Source organism: Erinaceus europaeus, chromosome 12 (assembly GCF_950295315.1).
Source record: "Erinaceus europaeus chromosome 12, mEriEur2.1, whole genome shotgun sequence".
NCBI classification, from domain to species: domain Eukaryota; kingdom Metazoa; phylum Chordata; class Mammalia; order Eulipotyphla; family Erinaceidae; genus Erinaceus; species Erinaceus europaeus.
In genome coordinates this window covers 54,787,751-54,801,165 of record NC_080173.1, presented here as the reverse complement: position 1 = coordinate 54,801,165, position 13,415 = coordinate 54,787,751, and the positions used below count along the sequence as shown (strand labels likewise).

Below are 13,415 nucleotides of genomic sequence, written 5' to 3'. Positions count from 1 at the left end.
GGTCACAGGCTGGGATGTATGCTTTGTCATGTTTTCAGCTCAGGTTCAAACCCAAGTAGTACATGGGAGGTGCCAGGGCACTGGAGGAAGCTTCAGTGCCATGGTGCCTCTCCCTATCTGTCTCTTCTGAATGAAAAAGCTGGCTAGAATCATGAAATCACAGGCACAAGGCCCCCCGGGGGGGGGGTTACTCAGGCTGAATAAGAACTACATTGAAAGATATAGAGATGTATGTATCTCCATATAGAGATATGGAGATGAAGTTTAGAGATGAGAAGACTCAAGTCATGAAGACAATTTTCATATTAATCTGTTCACTCAATGTAAGTAATTAATGTTTCAATAGAATTTTTCAAAGAATGCATCCAGGGAGGTATCACAGTGGTTACAGCTTTGGACTTAAGAGGACTGGTCTTGAGTTTGGTCCCTGGCACTGGATATATTAGAGTGGAGCTATCTGTATCCTTCTTTCTTTCTCCCACTCTTCCCCTCTTCAGGGTAATAAATAATTTTTGAAGAGCCAAATGATTTTAATTTTTTCAGAATTTATTTATTTATTCATGAGAAAGATAGGAGGAGAGAAAGAACCAGCCATCACTCTGGCACACGTGCTGCCGGGGATTAAACTCAGGACCTCATGGCTGAGAATCCAATGCTTTATCCACTGTGCCACCTCCCAGACCACATGATTTTAATTTTTTATTATGTTAATTTTTTATTATGTTTAATTTTTTATTATTGTTACTTATGAGAGTTTCACATGAGACAAAGAGAACAAGAACACCCCTTTATTTGGTGCCAAGGATCAAACCACATACTTTAAATACAAAAATCCAAAGCTCTACCAATTAAGCTATTTTCCTGGCCACTGAAAATTGATTCTAAAATTCATTCAGAAAAGAAAAGGGCTGAGAACAGATCAGACAATTCTGAAGGAGGATAAGCCCCCAGATCACCACTGACCTGAGAGAATTTCTGTGTATGGTGAAGCAGCGCTGTAGTGTCTCTCCCTCTCTGTTTCTATCTGAAATAAAAAGAATGAAAACAATGGCTGTAGAGTGATAGGATTATTTATACACAAGGTACATGCACAATAGTAATAATAATTATAAAGCCATAATAGTAAACAAATACTAAGTCCTTAGCAGGTACCAAGACTTACTTGAAAGTGATAGTAATTAAATTAATGTGGTCTTGGTGCTGCACTAGACAAAGAATTCAATAGAACAGAGTGCCCAGAAACAGATCCAAGCTCATGTGGGAATTTGATTTATGATGGCAATGGCATTGCAACTCAGTGAGCAAGAAGAGCCTATTCAATAAAAAAGTGCTGTGACAATTGGCTTTTCCTGTGAAAAAATCTTTACACCATCCATAAATATTAATTCCAGATGAATTAGAGACCCAGAAGTGAAAGACAAAACTTAAAATTAATTAGAAGACGTGCAGACGTTCTAAGGGTAGGAAACCATTTCTTAGAACAAAGACACAAACTCCCAAAAGAGAGATAGATTTTTCTACACTACAGGAGAAAAAAAAAAAAAAGCTGTCATGAATATGACATCATAAACAAAGTAAAAATACAAGTGGCACCCTTGACAGAAGATGTTGACAACAGATACAACTTAGGAAAGGTTAGTGTCCAGGATATATAAAGACCTCCTGTCATAGACCTTTTCACTATACCTCAAGTGGCATTATGTTTGTCATTTCTTCTTAATAGAACCCTGAGCTGATTTAGAAATCAGAATCCTAGGTTTGGGGGGAGGTTGGGCTTTTCCCAGCTTCCTTCAGATGAATCATGATGGTCAACATACTACACAATTCAGCATATATATCAATGATTGCTTTAAGGGTATACATATTTGGTATTTTTTCCATTGAGATCTGAAGTGAAATCTTGGAACCTCTAGGAGACAGACACTAAGAAAGCAACCACTTGTGTGTCAACAGAGACGGCGAAGTGGATAAAGCGATGAGGTCCTGAGTCCAACTCTCAGTATTTCATATGCCAGACTGACACTTTGGTTCTCTTTCTCCTCCTTTCTCTCTCATTAATGAGAGAGAGAGAGAGAGAGAGAGAGAGAGAGAGAGAATGAGAGAAAAGGAGGAAGAGAGAGACTAGGCAGTGGCACAACTGGTTAAGGGCACATTTTACAGTGTGCAACGACACAGGTTCAAGGCCCTGGTCCTCATCTGCAGGGGGAAAACTTCACAAGTAGTTAAGTAGAGCTGTAGTCCTTTCTCTTGTATCTCTCCTCTCTATCTCCCCCTTCTCAAATTCTGTAATTTTTTTTTAAGTTAAAAGAGAGGAGATACTTCCTTTTCTCCCTCTATACATAGTATGTATGTATAAGACACCTGGAACTAAGACAGTCATGTTAGTCTATGAATAGTCCTATAAGGAAAGTATTGTAGAAGGGGCCGGGTGGTGGTGCACCTGGTTGAGTACACGTTACAATGTGCAAAGACCCAGGTTCGAGCCCCCACTTCCCACCTGAAGGGGGAAAGCCTTGCAAGTGGTGAAACAGTGCTGTAGGTATCTCTCTCCCTCTCTGTCTCCTCCTTCCTCTCAATTTCTGGCTGTCTCTATCAAATCAATAAAGATAATAAAAAAATTTAAAGGAAGGTACTGTAGAAAGATGGGAAGAATACAGTCTTTGATGTCACAATTGAGCCTCTGAGTTTCTTTTAAACTAAGTTCATTATTTTAAATTATTTACTTAACATGACAAAGATAGGAGAGAGAGGGAGAGGGAGTCAGTGAGAGCAGGGATTGAACTCAGGACTCCATACTTCCTGGGCTAATACTCTAGCCACTATACCACCTACTATGCCACAGAGCTTCTGAAATAACTGACACCTATGACTTCTTATCATGTAAGTCACTGAAATGTTCTGTTTGACTTAAACCATTTTTTAAATATTTATTTTTGCCACTAGAGTTATAGCTGGGGCTCAGTGTCTGCAGGAAAACTTCACTATTCCCAGCAGCTATCCCCCCTTCTTTATTTCTGACAGGGAAATAATAGAGAAAATAGGAAAAGAGGAGGGAAGGGGAGGAAGAGAGAGAGCTGTAGCACTGCTCCAATACGTGTGAAGCTGGCCCCCTGCAGGTAGGGACTGGAGGGTTGAACCTGGATCTTCTGGCCCTAGCACATGGTAACATTTTTTAACATGCACTCTGTTTTGGTGAACCACTTCCAGTGACTCCTCCATGCCCCCTATCCCCCACCCCACCCCACCCCTTTTATTTCACCCCAGAACACTGCTCAGCTCTGGTTTTTGGTGGTGCTGGGGATTGAACTTGGGACCTCAGATCCTCAAGCATTAAAGTCTTTTTTTTTTTTTTTTTTTTGCATAACCACTATGACACCTTCCTTTGCCCTTGAATCACTTCTACTCAGGATTTCTACAACATGTATGCAAAGCTGCAAATGGGTAGCAAAAGATCTGGACAGAGTGATTTATTTACCTGGAAGAGACCCAGATGGCCAAGGAGTATAAGATGTGTGATCTCCTAGGCAGGAATGCAGATTCAAAAGAGATATCACTTCACACATCAGGTTGACAGAAATAAAAAGCCTTTAAGAGCAAATGTTGGCAAGGAAGTGATCAGTAAGGACTTGCAAACACTGGGTGGGGGGGGGTGGGGAGAACATACAGTAGGGTTATTGGAGAGAGCAATCTGGCAGCACTTGTCAAGTTGAAAGTGTGCCTGCCCTATAGCCCAGTCTCTCTGAGCTTGGGTAAACACTCGAAAGATGGGTTTAGACAATCACAAGGGTGTTCCTTGCAGCCTTGCTTATAATAACAAAACACAGAAACAGACCCAATGCCTGTCAGTAGAGGAACTGATAAATACACTGTGGCTTGTTCACAGGATGAAATAGTAAACAAATTCAAATGAATGAGCCAGAGCCCTATATATTAAGGCAGTCCCATTGTACAAAACATGTCAAGTGAGAAAAAGACACCAAATGATACATATAGTGTGATCCTTCCTGCATATATTTTAATAAGACAGATAGGATTACTATATGATGTTTTACAATCACCAAAATGCATAGAGGAAATGTGAAATTATGGACAAGATTAAAAGGGAAAGGAGGGAACCAGGAGATGGCTGACCCTGTAGAACATACACTTTACTATACTTAAGGACCTGGGTTCGATCCCCTGGCCACCACAGGGCAGCATCCCACAAAGGCAGCCTTCATGTGTGGTGAAGCAACAATGTGATATCTGTTCTCTCTCTCTCTGAAAAAAAAAAAAAAAACTTTTTAAAAGTCTAATGAAACTGGAAGAGTCAGGCATGGGGTCCTGGCAGCAAGAAAGCAAATAAGTAAAGGATGCTGGGATTTGGCACACTGGTTGAGCACACACATTACAATGCATAAGGACCTGGGTTCTAGCCCCTGCTCCCCACCTGCAGGCAGGTCTGCAGATGTCTATCTTTCTGTCTCCCTCCCTCTTTCTCCCTCCCCTCTCAGTTTTTTCTCCATCTTATCAAATAAATAGAAAGATAAAAGGGAAAATATGGCCCCAGAAGTAAGGAATTTCTTGTGCAGGCACAGAGCCCCAACAATAACCCTGATGGTAATAAAAACAAAAACAACAACAAAAAAAGGTGTGTGGGGGGATTGTGGCATTCTACAATACGTGAAAGAGATGAAGAAAAAATGAAGACATTATATATCAGGTGACCCAAGCCAATCACAAAAGAATAAGTATTGTATGATTTCATTCACACAAACTATCTATGAAGAGTAAGTAGAGTTAGAGACAGGAAGAAGGGGGTGGGGAAAAGCACCACAGGGAGTGTGTCTAGTGGGCCTAGAGTTGAATGATCTTTACATAATATGAATATACTTAATGCCAATGAACTATACTTTTACAATGGTTAAAATAAGGGGCCAGGTGGTGGTACACCTAGTTGAGAGCACGTGTTACAATCCTCAAGGACCCTGGTTCGAGCCCCCAGTCCCCACTTGCAGGGGAAAGCTTTGCAAATGGTGAAGCAGTGCTATAGATGTCTTTTTGTCTCTCTCCCTCTGTATCTCCCCCTTCTCTCTTGATTTCTGGCTATCTCTATGAAATAAGTAAAGATAATTAAAAATGTTAAATCGTTAAAATAATTAATTTTAGGGAGTTGGGCGTTAGCACAGCGGGTTAAGCACACGTGGCACGGAGCACAAGAACCTGAGTAAGGATCCTGGTTCGAGCTCTTGGCTCCCCACCTGCAGGGGAGTCGCTTCACAGGCGGTGAAGCAGGTCTGCAGGTGTCTATCTTTCTCTCCCCCTCTCTGTCTTCCCCTCCTCTCTCCATTTCTCTCTGTCCTATCTAACAATGACATAAATAACAACAATAATAACTACAACACCAATAAAAAGGGCAACAAACGGGAAATAAATATTTAAAAATTTTTAAATAGTTAATTTTATACTCTCTGTATTTTATTGTTAAAAGTAATAAGAGTGGGACAGTGAAATAGCTCACTAGAATAAATTGCTTTGTCATGCGAGTGACCCAGGTTCACAGGCGGTGAAGCAGGTCTGCAGGTGTCTTTCTCTCTCCCTCTCTATCGCCCCTTCCTTTCTCAGTTTCTCTCTGTCCTAGCCAATGGGGGAAAAAAAAAGTTGGCTCAGGTTGGTGAAGTCCCAGCAAGGAGAGCAAGAAAAGGAGGTAAGAAGGAGGTAAGGGTAGAGGGAAGGCTTAAGCTCAATCACACATATTCTATTTATGTGGAAGTACCTGAAGTAGCATAAAACTAGCAGTTCACTACTTATGTGACTCTCTGTAATTTTATTTTTCCAAATGTTTACTGAATTCATGCTTTGTGATGAACATTTATTTATTTATTTATTTATTTATTTATTTGCCTCCAGAGTTATCACTAAGGCCTGGTGCTGGCACTATGATCCACTGCTCCTGGAAATCATTTTTTCATTGTTTTGTTGCTCTTGTTGTTATTATTGTTGTTATTATTGCTTTTGTTGTTCTTGGATAGGACAGAGAGAAATCCAGAGAGGAGAGGGAGACAGAGAGGAGAGATAGATACCTGCAGACCCGCATCACTACATGTAAAGCAACCCTCTGGGAAGCCGGGGGCTCAAACCCGGATCCTTGTGCTGGTCCTTGTGTTTCATGCCATATGCGCTTAACCTGCTGCACAACCGCTCAGCCTCCCTACTTGTAGCTTTTAATGAGAGAAACAGACAAACAGAGAAAGGGGAGTAAAAGTGGTGCCAAGGGCTCATAACATATGAGTCATGCGCTCTTCCACTGAGCTACAACCCAACGTTGAATATGTATGTATGTATTTTATCAATGCACTGTTCAGTTCTGGTTTATGATAGTGCCAGGGATTGAACTTGGGACCTCCAACTCCTCAGGCATGAAAGTCTGTTGTGTAAAAGACTGTGTATCTCCCTGGAGGAAATATTTATTCATAAATATGTATTTATCAACAAGACAGAGAAGGGGGAAGAGAAGCAGAGTATGACTCTGGCATAGTAATGTTAGGAACTGGAATCATGTCCTCATACAAGAGGGTCCAAGGCTTGATCTACTGCACTACCACTTGGGTGGCCAAAAATTTATATTATTTTATGGTATATAATAATATAATATTTATTTTGCCTCCAGAGTTATCACTGGGGTCGGTGGCAGCACTATTTTTTATATAAAGTTTTTTAAATATTTATTTATTTTCCCTCTTGTTGCCCTTGTTTTATTATTGTAGTTATTATTGTTGTCATCATTGTTGGATAGGACAGAGAGAAATGGAGAGAGGAGGGGAAGACAGAGAGGGGGAGAGAAAGACACCTGCAGACCTGCTTCACCGCCTGTGAAGGGACTCCGCTGTAGGTGGGGAGTCAGGGGCTCCAACTGGGATCCTTATGCCAGTCCTTGCACTTTGCACCATGTGCACTTAACCAGCTGTGCCACCGCTCAACTCCTGGTGTCTGCACTATTAATCCACTGCTCCTGGAAGCCTCTTTTTTTCTGTTGTTGTTGTTGCTGCTGTTATTGTTGTTCCTGTTGCTGTTGGACAGGATAGAGAGAAATTGAGAGAGGAGGGGAAGACAGAGAGAGGTAGAGAAAGAAAGACACCTGCAGACCTGCTTCACCCCTTGTGAAGTGACCCACTTGCAGGTGGGGAACTGGCTGCTCCAACCTGGATCCTTGAACAGGTCCTTGCACTTAATCTGGCCCCCTATAATTATTATTTTAAGCAGAGATCTGTCTTATGGTGGTGCTGGGGATAGAATCTGGGACATTGGAGTCTTAAGCAGGAAAGTATTTTGTGTATCCATTATGCTATCTCCCCAGTCCCAAATATATATATTTAAAAATACAAAATTAAAAACCAAAACTTTTCAAAGGAAAGATTAAAGCCATATATATGTGTTTGTGTGTGTATGTATGTATATATATATTTTTTTTCTGTGTGGGGTGTGTGTGTGTGTGTGTGTGTGTGTGTGTGTGTGTGTGTGTGTGTGTGTAGAACTACCATTTGTCACCCTACCACTCACCGCCAATTCCAGAGCGAGAGAGGCTGAGTGTGGGAGAGTAGAGAGCTGGTATTTCAGAAGCGGTACCTCTGGCAGGCTCCTTGCCAACCTGGCTGAACCTGGTAGAGCCCGCTGGGAGGGGAGTTGGTGGGGGCAGGCTGCTCTTTCTTTCCACCCAGAGCAGATGAGGCCAAAGCTGTCGGGAAAAGGGCCTTTCAGCCAGTCTCCCACTCAGGTACCTACTACTACACAGGCCTCTGAGATTGGATGGACAACAGAAACAGCATCAAAACACAGGAACGTGAATTATTAGCAGTCAAAGCAAGCAGTATAAAGAGTTCTTTGAGTCTACTAATGACAAAATGTTGCCCAATCTTTCCAGTTGTTTTGTTGTTGTTTTCTCTTTGACCTCCCGCATTACCTCTGGAACTCCCACAGCTATGGCTGTCTGTGCTGCAAAATACATATTTACAGGCCCTCAAAGCCTACTAAGTATAGGCTTTCTTTTAAAGAACTGATGAGTTGGATAAATTTGCCTTCTGCCCCACCCCTCCCCAGCCACACACACACACACAATCTCCCCTCCCCCTTGGTTCCCTCCTGAATCTCCAAGATATGTCTGAGTTTTCCAGGTGCACCACAGTGAAGTGTGGGGAAGGTTAATGCAAGAAAAGAGCAGAGGGAGTCAGGTGGTAGCAAAGCTGGTTAAGCGCACATGTTGCGAAGTGCAAGGACTGGTGGAAAGATCCCTGTTCCAGCCCCCAGCTCCCCACCTGCAGGGGAATCGCTTCACAGGTGGTGAAGCAGGTCTGCAGGTGTCTATCTTTCTCTCCCCCTCTCTGTCTTCTCCTCCTCTCTCCATTTCTCTCTGTCCTATCCAACAACGACATCAATAACAACAACAATATAATAACTACAACAACACTAAAAAAAAAACAAGGGCAACAAAATGGAAAATAAATAAATAAACATATTTTTCTAAAAAAAAAAAAAAAGAGGCAGGAAAATTGGATACAGGCTGCTACGTCCCTCTCTCTGCAGGGCAATGGAGACATGAGGCAGTAGACACATCCTTCAGTCCAGGGAAGATCCCCAAGATCTGGAAGAATTGCTAACTGGGGGAGCTTATTATTAATGTCATAACAGATATTAAAGTTAGTAAGAGGTACCTGGGGGAAATAGCTCAACTGGTAGAGGACTGGACCTACATCCCTGAGGTTCCTAGTTCAATCTCTGGTGCTGCATGGACCAGAGTGGTGCTTTGGCTTACCTCCTCCCTCTTTCTATTTTTTCTGCCTATCTCTGCCTCATATGAAACTTATATGTAATAAATAAAATAAGATTTATTTTATTTTACCAGACAGAGCACTGCTCAGCTCTGGCTTATGGTGGTGCTGGAGACTGAACCTGGGACCTTTGGTGCCTCAGGCATGAAAAGATTTTTTGCATAACCATTATGCTATTGCCATAGCCCATAAAATAAGATCTTAAGGGAGAGAGGGGAGGGGAGATAGCATAAAGGCTATGCAAAAGACTTTCATGCCTGAGATTCCAGGACTGAGCAGTGTTTTGGTTAAGAAATATATATATAGGCAGTCGGGTGGTAGTGCATTGGGTTAAGCTCACGTGGTGCAAAAGCACAAGGACCCACATAAGGATCCCACTTTGAGCCCCCGGGCTCCCCACCTGCAGGGGGGTCGAGTCACAGGGGGTGAAGCAGGTCTGCGGGTGTCTATCTTTCTCTCCCCCCCTCTGTCTTCCCCTCCTCTCTCCATTTCTTTCTGTCCTATGCAACAACGACAACAATAATAACTACAACAAGGGCAACAAAAGGGACTAAATCAGTAAATACTTTAAAAAATGAAAAGAAGGGAGTCAGGAGGTAGCACAGTGGGTTAAGTGCATGTGGCGAGCAAGGACCGGTGTAAGGATTGGGGTTCGACCTGCAGGGGAGTCGCGTCACAAGTGGTGAAGAAGCAGGTCTGCAGGTGTCTTTCCTCCTCTCTGTCTTCCCCTCCTCTCTCCATTTCTCTCCTAACAACAACGACATCAATAACAACAACAATAATAACTACAGCAACAATAAAAACAAGGGCAACAAAAGGGAAAATGCATATTTAAAAAAATTCTTTTAATGAAAAAAAAAAGAAATATATACATATTATACTATTCTTCTAAAGGAGGAAACAAGATGCCCAGCGTCCCATGAAGAGCCACTGAGAAACGCAGACATGTACGTCCACTTTGGCCTCACTTGCCCACAGGTGCACACATGCACACATGCAATCAGTAACAGCCAGTAATCCAAGCTCCCTTGTGTCAGGAGCTGTTCACTTACAACTCAACCAACCCTTCTGACACCTTGAGACTGGCATATTGACTCCACTTGACAGATAAAGGGAATTAGCTGTTGACCCTCAGTTGGGGAATGGTAGGCTGGAGATTGTTATCTAACAAAGAGGATCCATTCTCCAAGCCCTCATTCAGTTCTGCATTGGGATGCATTGGATCGACCTTCTCGTGGTGCATCCCGTGAGTACCCATTCATTGGGGAAACTGAAGATCCTTCCTAGCCGACTGGATCCACATGGATCCCAGTCACTTTCAAAGCCAGCAACAAGCAGCTCCTGACAGCTTTCAACCTGACTCTGTTGACTGGCTACGGAAGAAGGGCAAACGCTAGAAGAAGATTCAGTTCTGCTCCACACAGAACGGAGGAAATCCAGGAATGTCTCTGCTCAGGAGACTCATTCAGACATTCAAATTGAGCTGTTTCAGGAAATAAGGTTTAGGCAGGGGAAATGACTAGCCCGTGGACACCCAGCAAATAAGTGATTCTAGGACTTAATTTTGATCTTGTGAACCCTGCCTGGCCTCCTTCCTTTGGAACCAAGTAGGTCACTTCCCTCTATGGGTCTCAATCTTCCTCATTCCCCCCCACCCCACCCCCCTGGGAAGGGGTCAACCAAGGGCCACTAGGGGCCCCATCCAACACTGACATCTGGATCTGAGTCCCCCCTGTATGGTGGCTTTTACACAGGCATGACTTGTTGGCATCCTGACATTAGTCCACAGTCCCTGCAAGAGGGGCCAGATGGGGTAAGGGGCAAACTCTGAAACAGGTGGAAAGACAAATTATGGGCCAGCTTCTACAGATGACAGTGGCCACAGAGGAGCGTTTTCAGAGGCTGAGTCCCTGGGCCCCAAAATTGCAAAGAAAAGCCAGCTTTGGCACCTGGCCCAGGACACAGCCCAGGGCGATGAGACCTTATCACAAATCAGGTCTCTCCTGCCTTCATCACCACTCTTTGCAGTTGCACCTGGTGTTTAAATCTAGTCAGTCCCAGAGGGGCTCTCATCAGGGGCCCTCTCTCTCCCTCCCTCTCTCTCTGTAGAGCTTTATCTGGAGGAGGGTGAGGGGCATGTTATCTCTTACCACAGAAGCCTAACTTTTTCAGCAGGGGCTGAGAAAACTAGCTCTTTCTCCACACACCCTATCTCTGGTGTCTCAACCATTTTCACCTCTATCTGGGCTTCTCAGAGTTCAGATGACTGACTCAGAGAAGACTGACTCAGAGAAGCGAGGAAACTGACCCCAGGTCACATAGCTAGTAAATGGTGGGAGCCAGAAGTCTGCCTCTGGTTGCCTGACTCCTGGGTCAACTTTAGGAACCACTGGCCCTATCTAGTCCAGGACAAAGGTAAAGAAGGCCTCCAGGCACTTTTGCTATCAAGACCAATGGCAGAAGACAATAGGGAGGGAAGGAATGGTTAAGTTGCCCTGGGGTATTAAACTTCAGGAGATAGCATCTTGAGGATCTCAGCCTGAGGGATGAATGGTAGTTTAAAGCCCCACAGTTGCTCTCTTTGTAGGTGGCTCCAGGCTGGTAGGGAAGGGGTAGAAGAGATAATCCATTCCCCACCCACCTCCCTGACCAGCCAGCTTGGAGCCTAGTTCCAGGGAAGAAGCTATGGTAACTGCATTTATTGCTCCATAAAATCTTTTCAGGGAACTCTGGCTTGAGGAGGGGGCAAGGGTTATTGAGCTCACCCAGAGCCCGTGAGATAGTGATACCACTTACTAGGCTCAGCCAGCCAAGCTATGGCTGGCTCTACGTTCTGGCCTCCCAGACGCTTAAAGGGTTTCAGCCTTGGAAATTGCACAACAAGGAAATCAGAGCATCCCAGTAGTTCTTTCAGTTCATTTCAAGTTGCTCTTACAGATGTTGTTTGGAGAGCCAGGGTCACTGGGCCTGACAGCTGGTTCTTAGTGCCTTCTCCCACCCATGGAAGCCAGTTTCCCCACCTGGCCAAAAGTGTGGGCACAGACCCCTTGGGCTGGGACCAGTTCAGATGATTCACCAAAGGGTGTGGGAGATTCTGGGCAGAATACCCAAAGGCCTGTGCCTCCCTCCAATCCAGAGATTCTGAGGACACTTTGCCCTAAACCTCAACTCAACTCAGTGGGATTTCGGTTTCATCCAGCTTCCATAGTGGAGCTAGAGCACTACGTGTGGGGGTGGTAAAGGGGGAGGTTCAAGCCCCTGGCCTTAAACTTAGAAACCCACGTTCAAAAACTTACTGAGAGAGGTCTAAGCAAAGTCAGAATGGAGGGGAGATTGAATTTAATATCTTCATTCTAAAATTGGGGAACTTCCTATACCAAGTGAGGACAAGAGGCAGTGGCACTAGAAAGTCTGAGGTCTGGGTTCATTTCCGGTTCCAGCTGAGAATCCAGATCTTCCCTTTCCTTGGCCTCTGGTCACTAGCCACCGGATCCAGTCCAGTGGTTTCTGGCTCCTCCCTGGCCCAATATTCAGGGTTCCTGGGAGGCTCCCCAAATCCCATCCCCCATACTCCTGCACGTGCCAACGGGTTAACATCTCATAAAACCCACACACACCCCTTAAACTGAGGGGTGGGAGGATGCCCTCTGATAGCTATTCTAGGCTGGGAGAGGAGACGGTGGGAGATTGGGAAAAAGAGGAAGGGGATGGAAGGGAAGAAGGCGGGGGAGGTGGAGGCCACAGGAAGGCCTGAGATGCAGGAAGCAGCTGGGAGTGGGGGGGGGGGGGAGGCTTTGTGCCTGAGTTGTTCACTGGGTCCTAATGTCCACAGTGTTCGTCATAGGCTGGTTTCTGTGGTGTGAAGCCACACATCTGGCTGGACCTGTCATAGTCTAGAGGGTGACCCTCCATCCTGGGACGCCCTGGCAGCTAGCTGACCATAGGCAGAGGGCAATCCCAGGTTCCTAACTGCATGAATTGGGGACCAGGGGAACATCAATGCAGATTTCTGGGTCCCTAAGCCCCAGGACTAGGAAAGTATAGGCCATGGGCACTGTGCCCTGTCCCTTCCCTACATATACTTTTGAACTCAGAGGCCATGACCCTTCAGGACAAAATTCTCTCATTAGAATTTTGTTGACCCCAGATCTCCAGAATCCCTCCTCCCAGACACCTACTTCCTGTTATGGAATCAAGAGTCCTGTGACAGGAGCATGGAGACAGGGGCATGGAGACCCATCCATCCAGCCTGTGCCAGAGCACAGGGGCCCCGGCTACCCTCCCCCTACCCTCCCCCCCACTGCCAAATGGCAAACCTGTCATTGGGGTAAGGAGGGCCATCTCTTTTCTGAGCCTCCCTTCGCCTCCTCCACCAAGAGGTCTGCAACACAGACTGGACCGAAGTTTCACACTTAAGAAAGTACAAACAGTGGCTGATGGGAACAAACGAAAATGCAGGTTCCAAGGCCCCAGTCTCTGATTTCCTGCTTAAGCAAATTTGGGTGAGGACACAGAAATCCGAATTTTAATAGAACTTAATGGGCCCAGTGATTTTTGTGGGAGCTCTGGCAGGAAGTAATTCTTTGTCTCTCTCCCCTCCCACCCCCACAA

At 44.7% G+C, this 13,415-nt stretch overlaps 1 protein-coding gene across 6 annotated transcripts in view; it reads right to left on the bottom strand.

The window, feature by feature from the left end:
* SGCA (sarcoglycan alpha) overlaps positions 1 to 13,160 on the bottom strand; it is a 37,696-nt gene extending 24,536 nt beyond the window's left edge. For all 6 annotated transcript variants that reach the window (XR_009553068.1, XR_009553069.1, XM_060203690.1 and 3 more), the window contains exon 1: positions 13,121 to 13,160. Coding sequence is in view for 4 of the 6 variants with exons in the window: in XM_060203690.1 (XP_060059673.1) it covers positions 13,121 to 13,145 (25 nt within the window). In the remaining 2 variants the exon portion in view is untranslated. The remainder of the gene's footprint in view (positions 1 to 13,120) is intronic.
* Between the last annotated feature and the right edge of the window lie 255 nt (positions 13,161 to 13,415).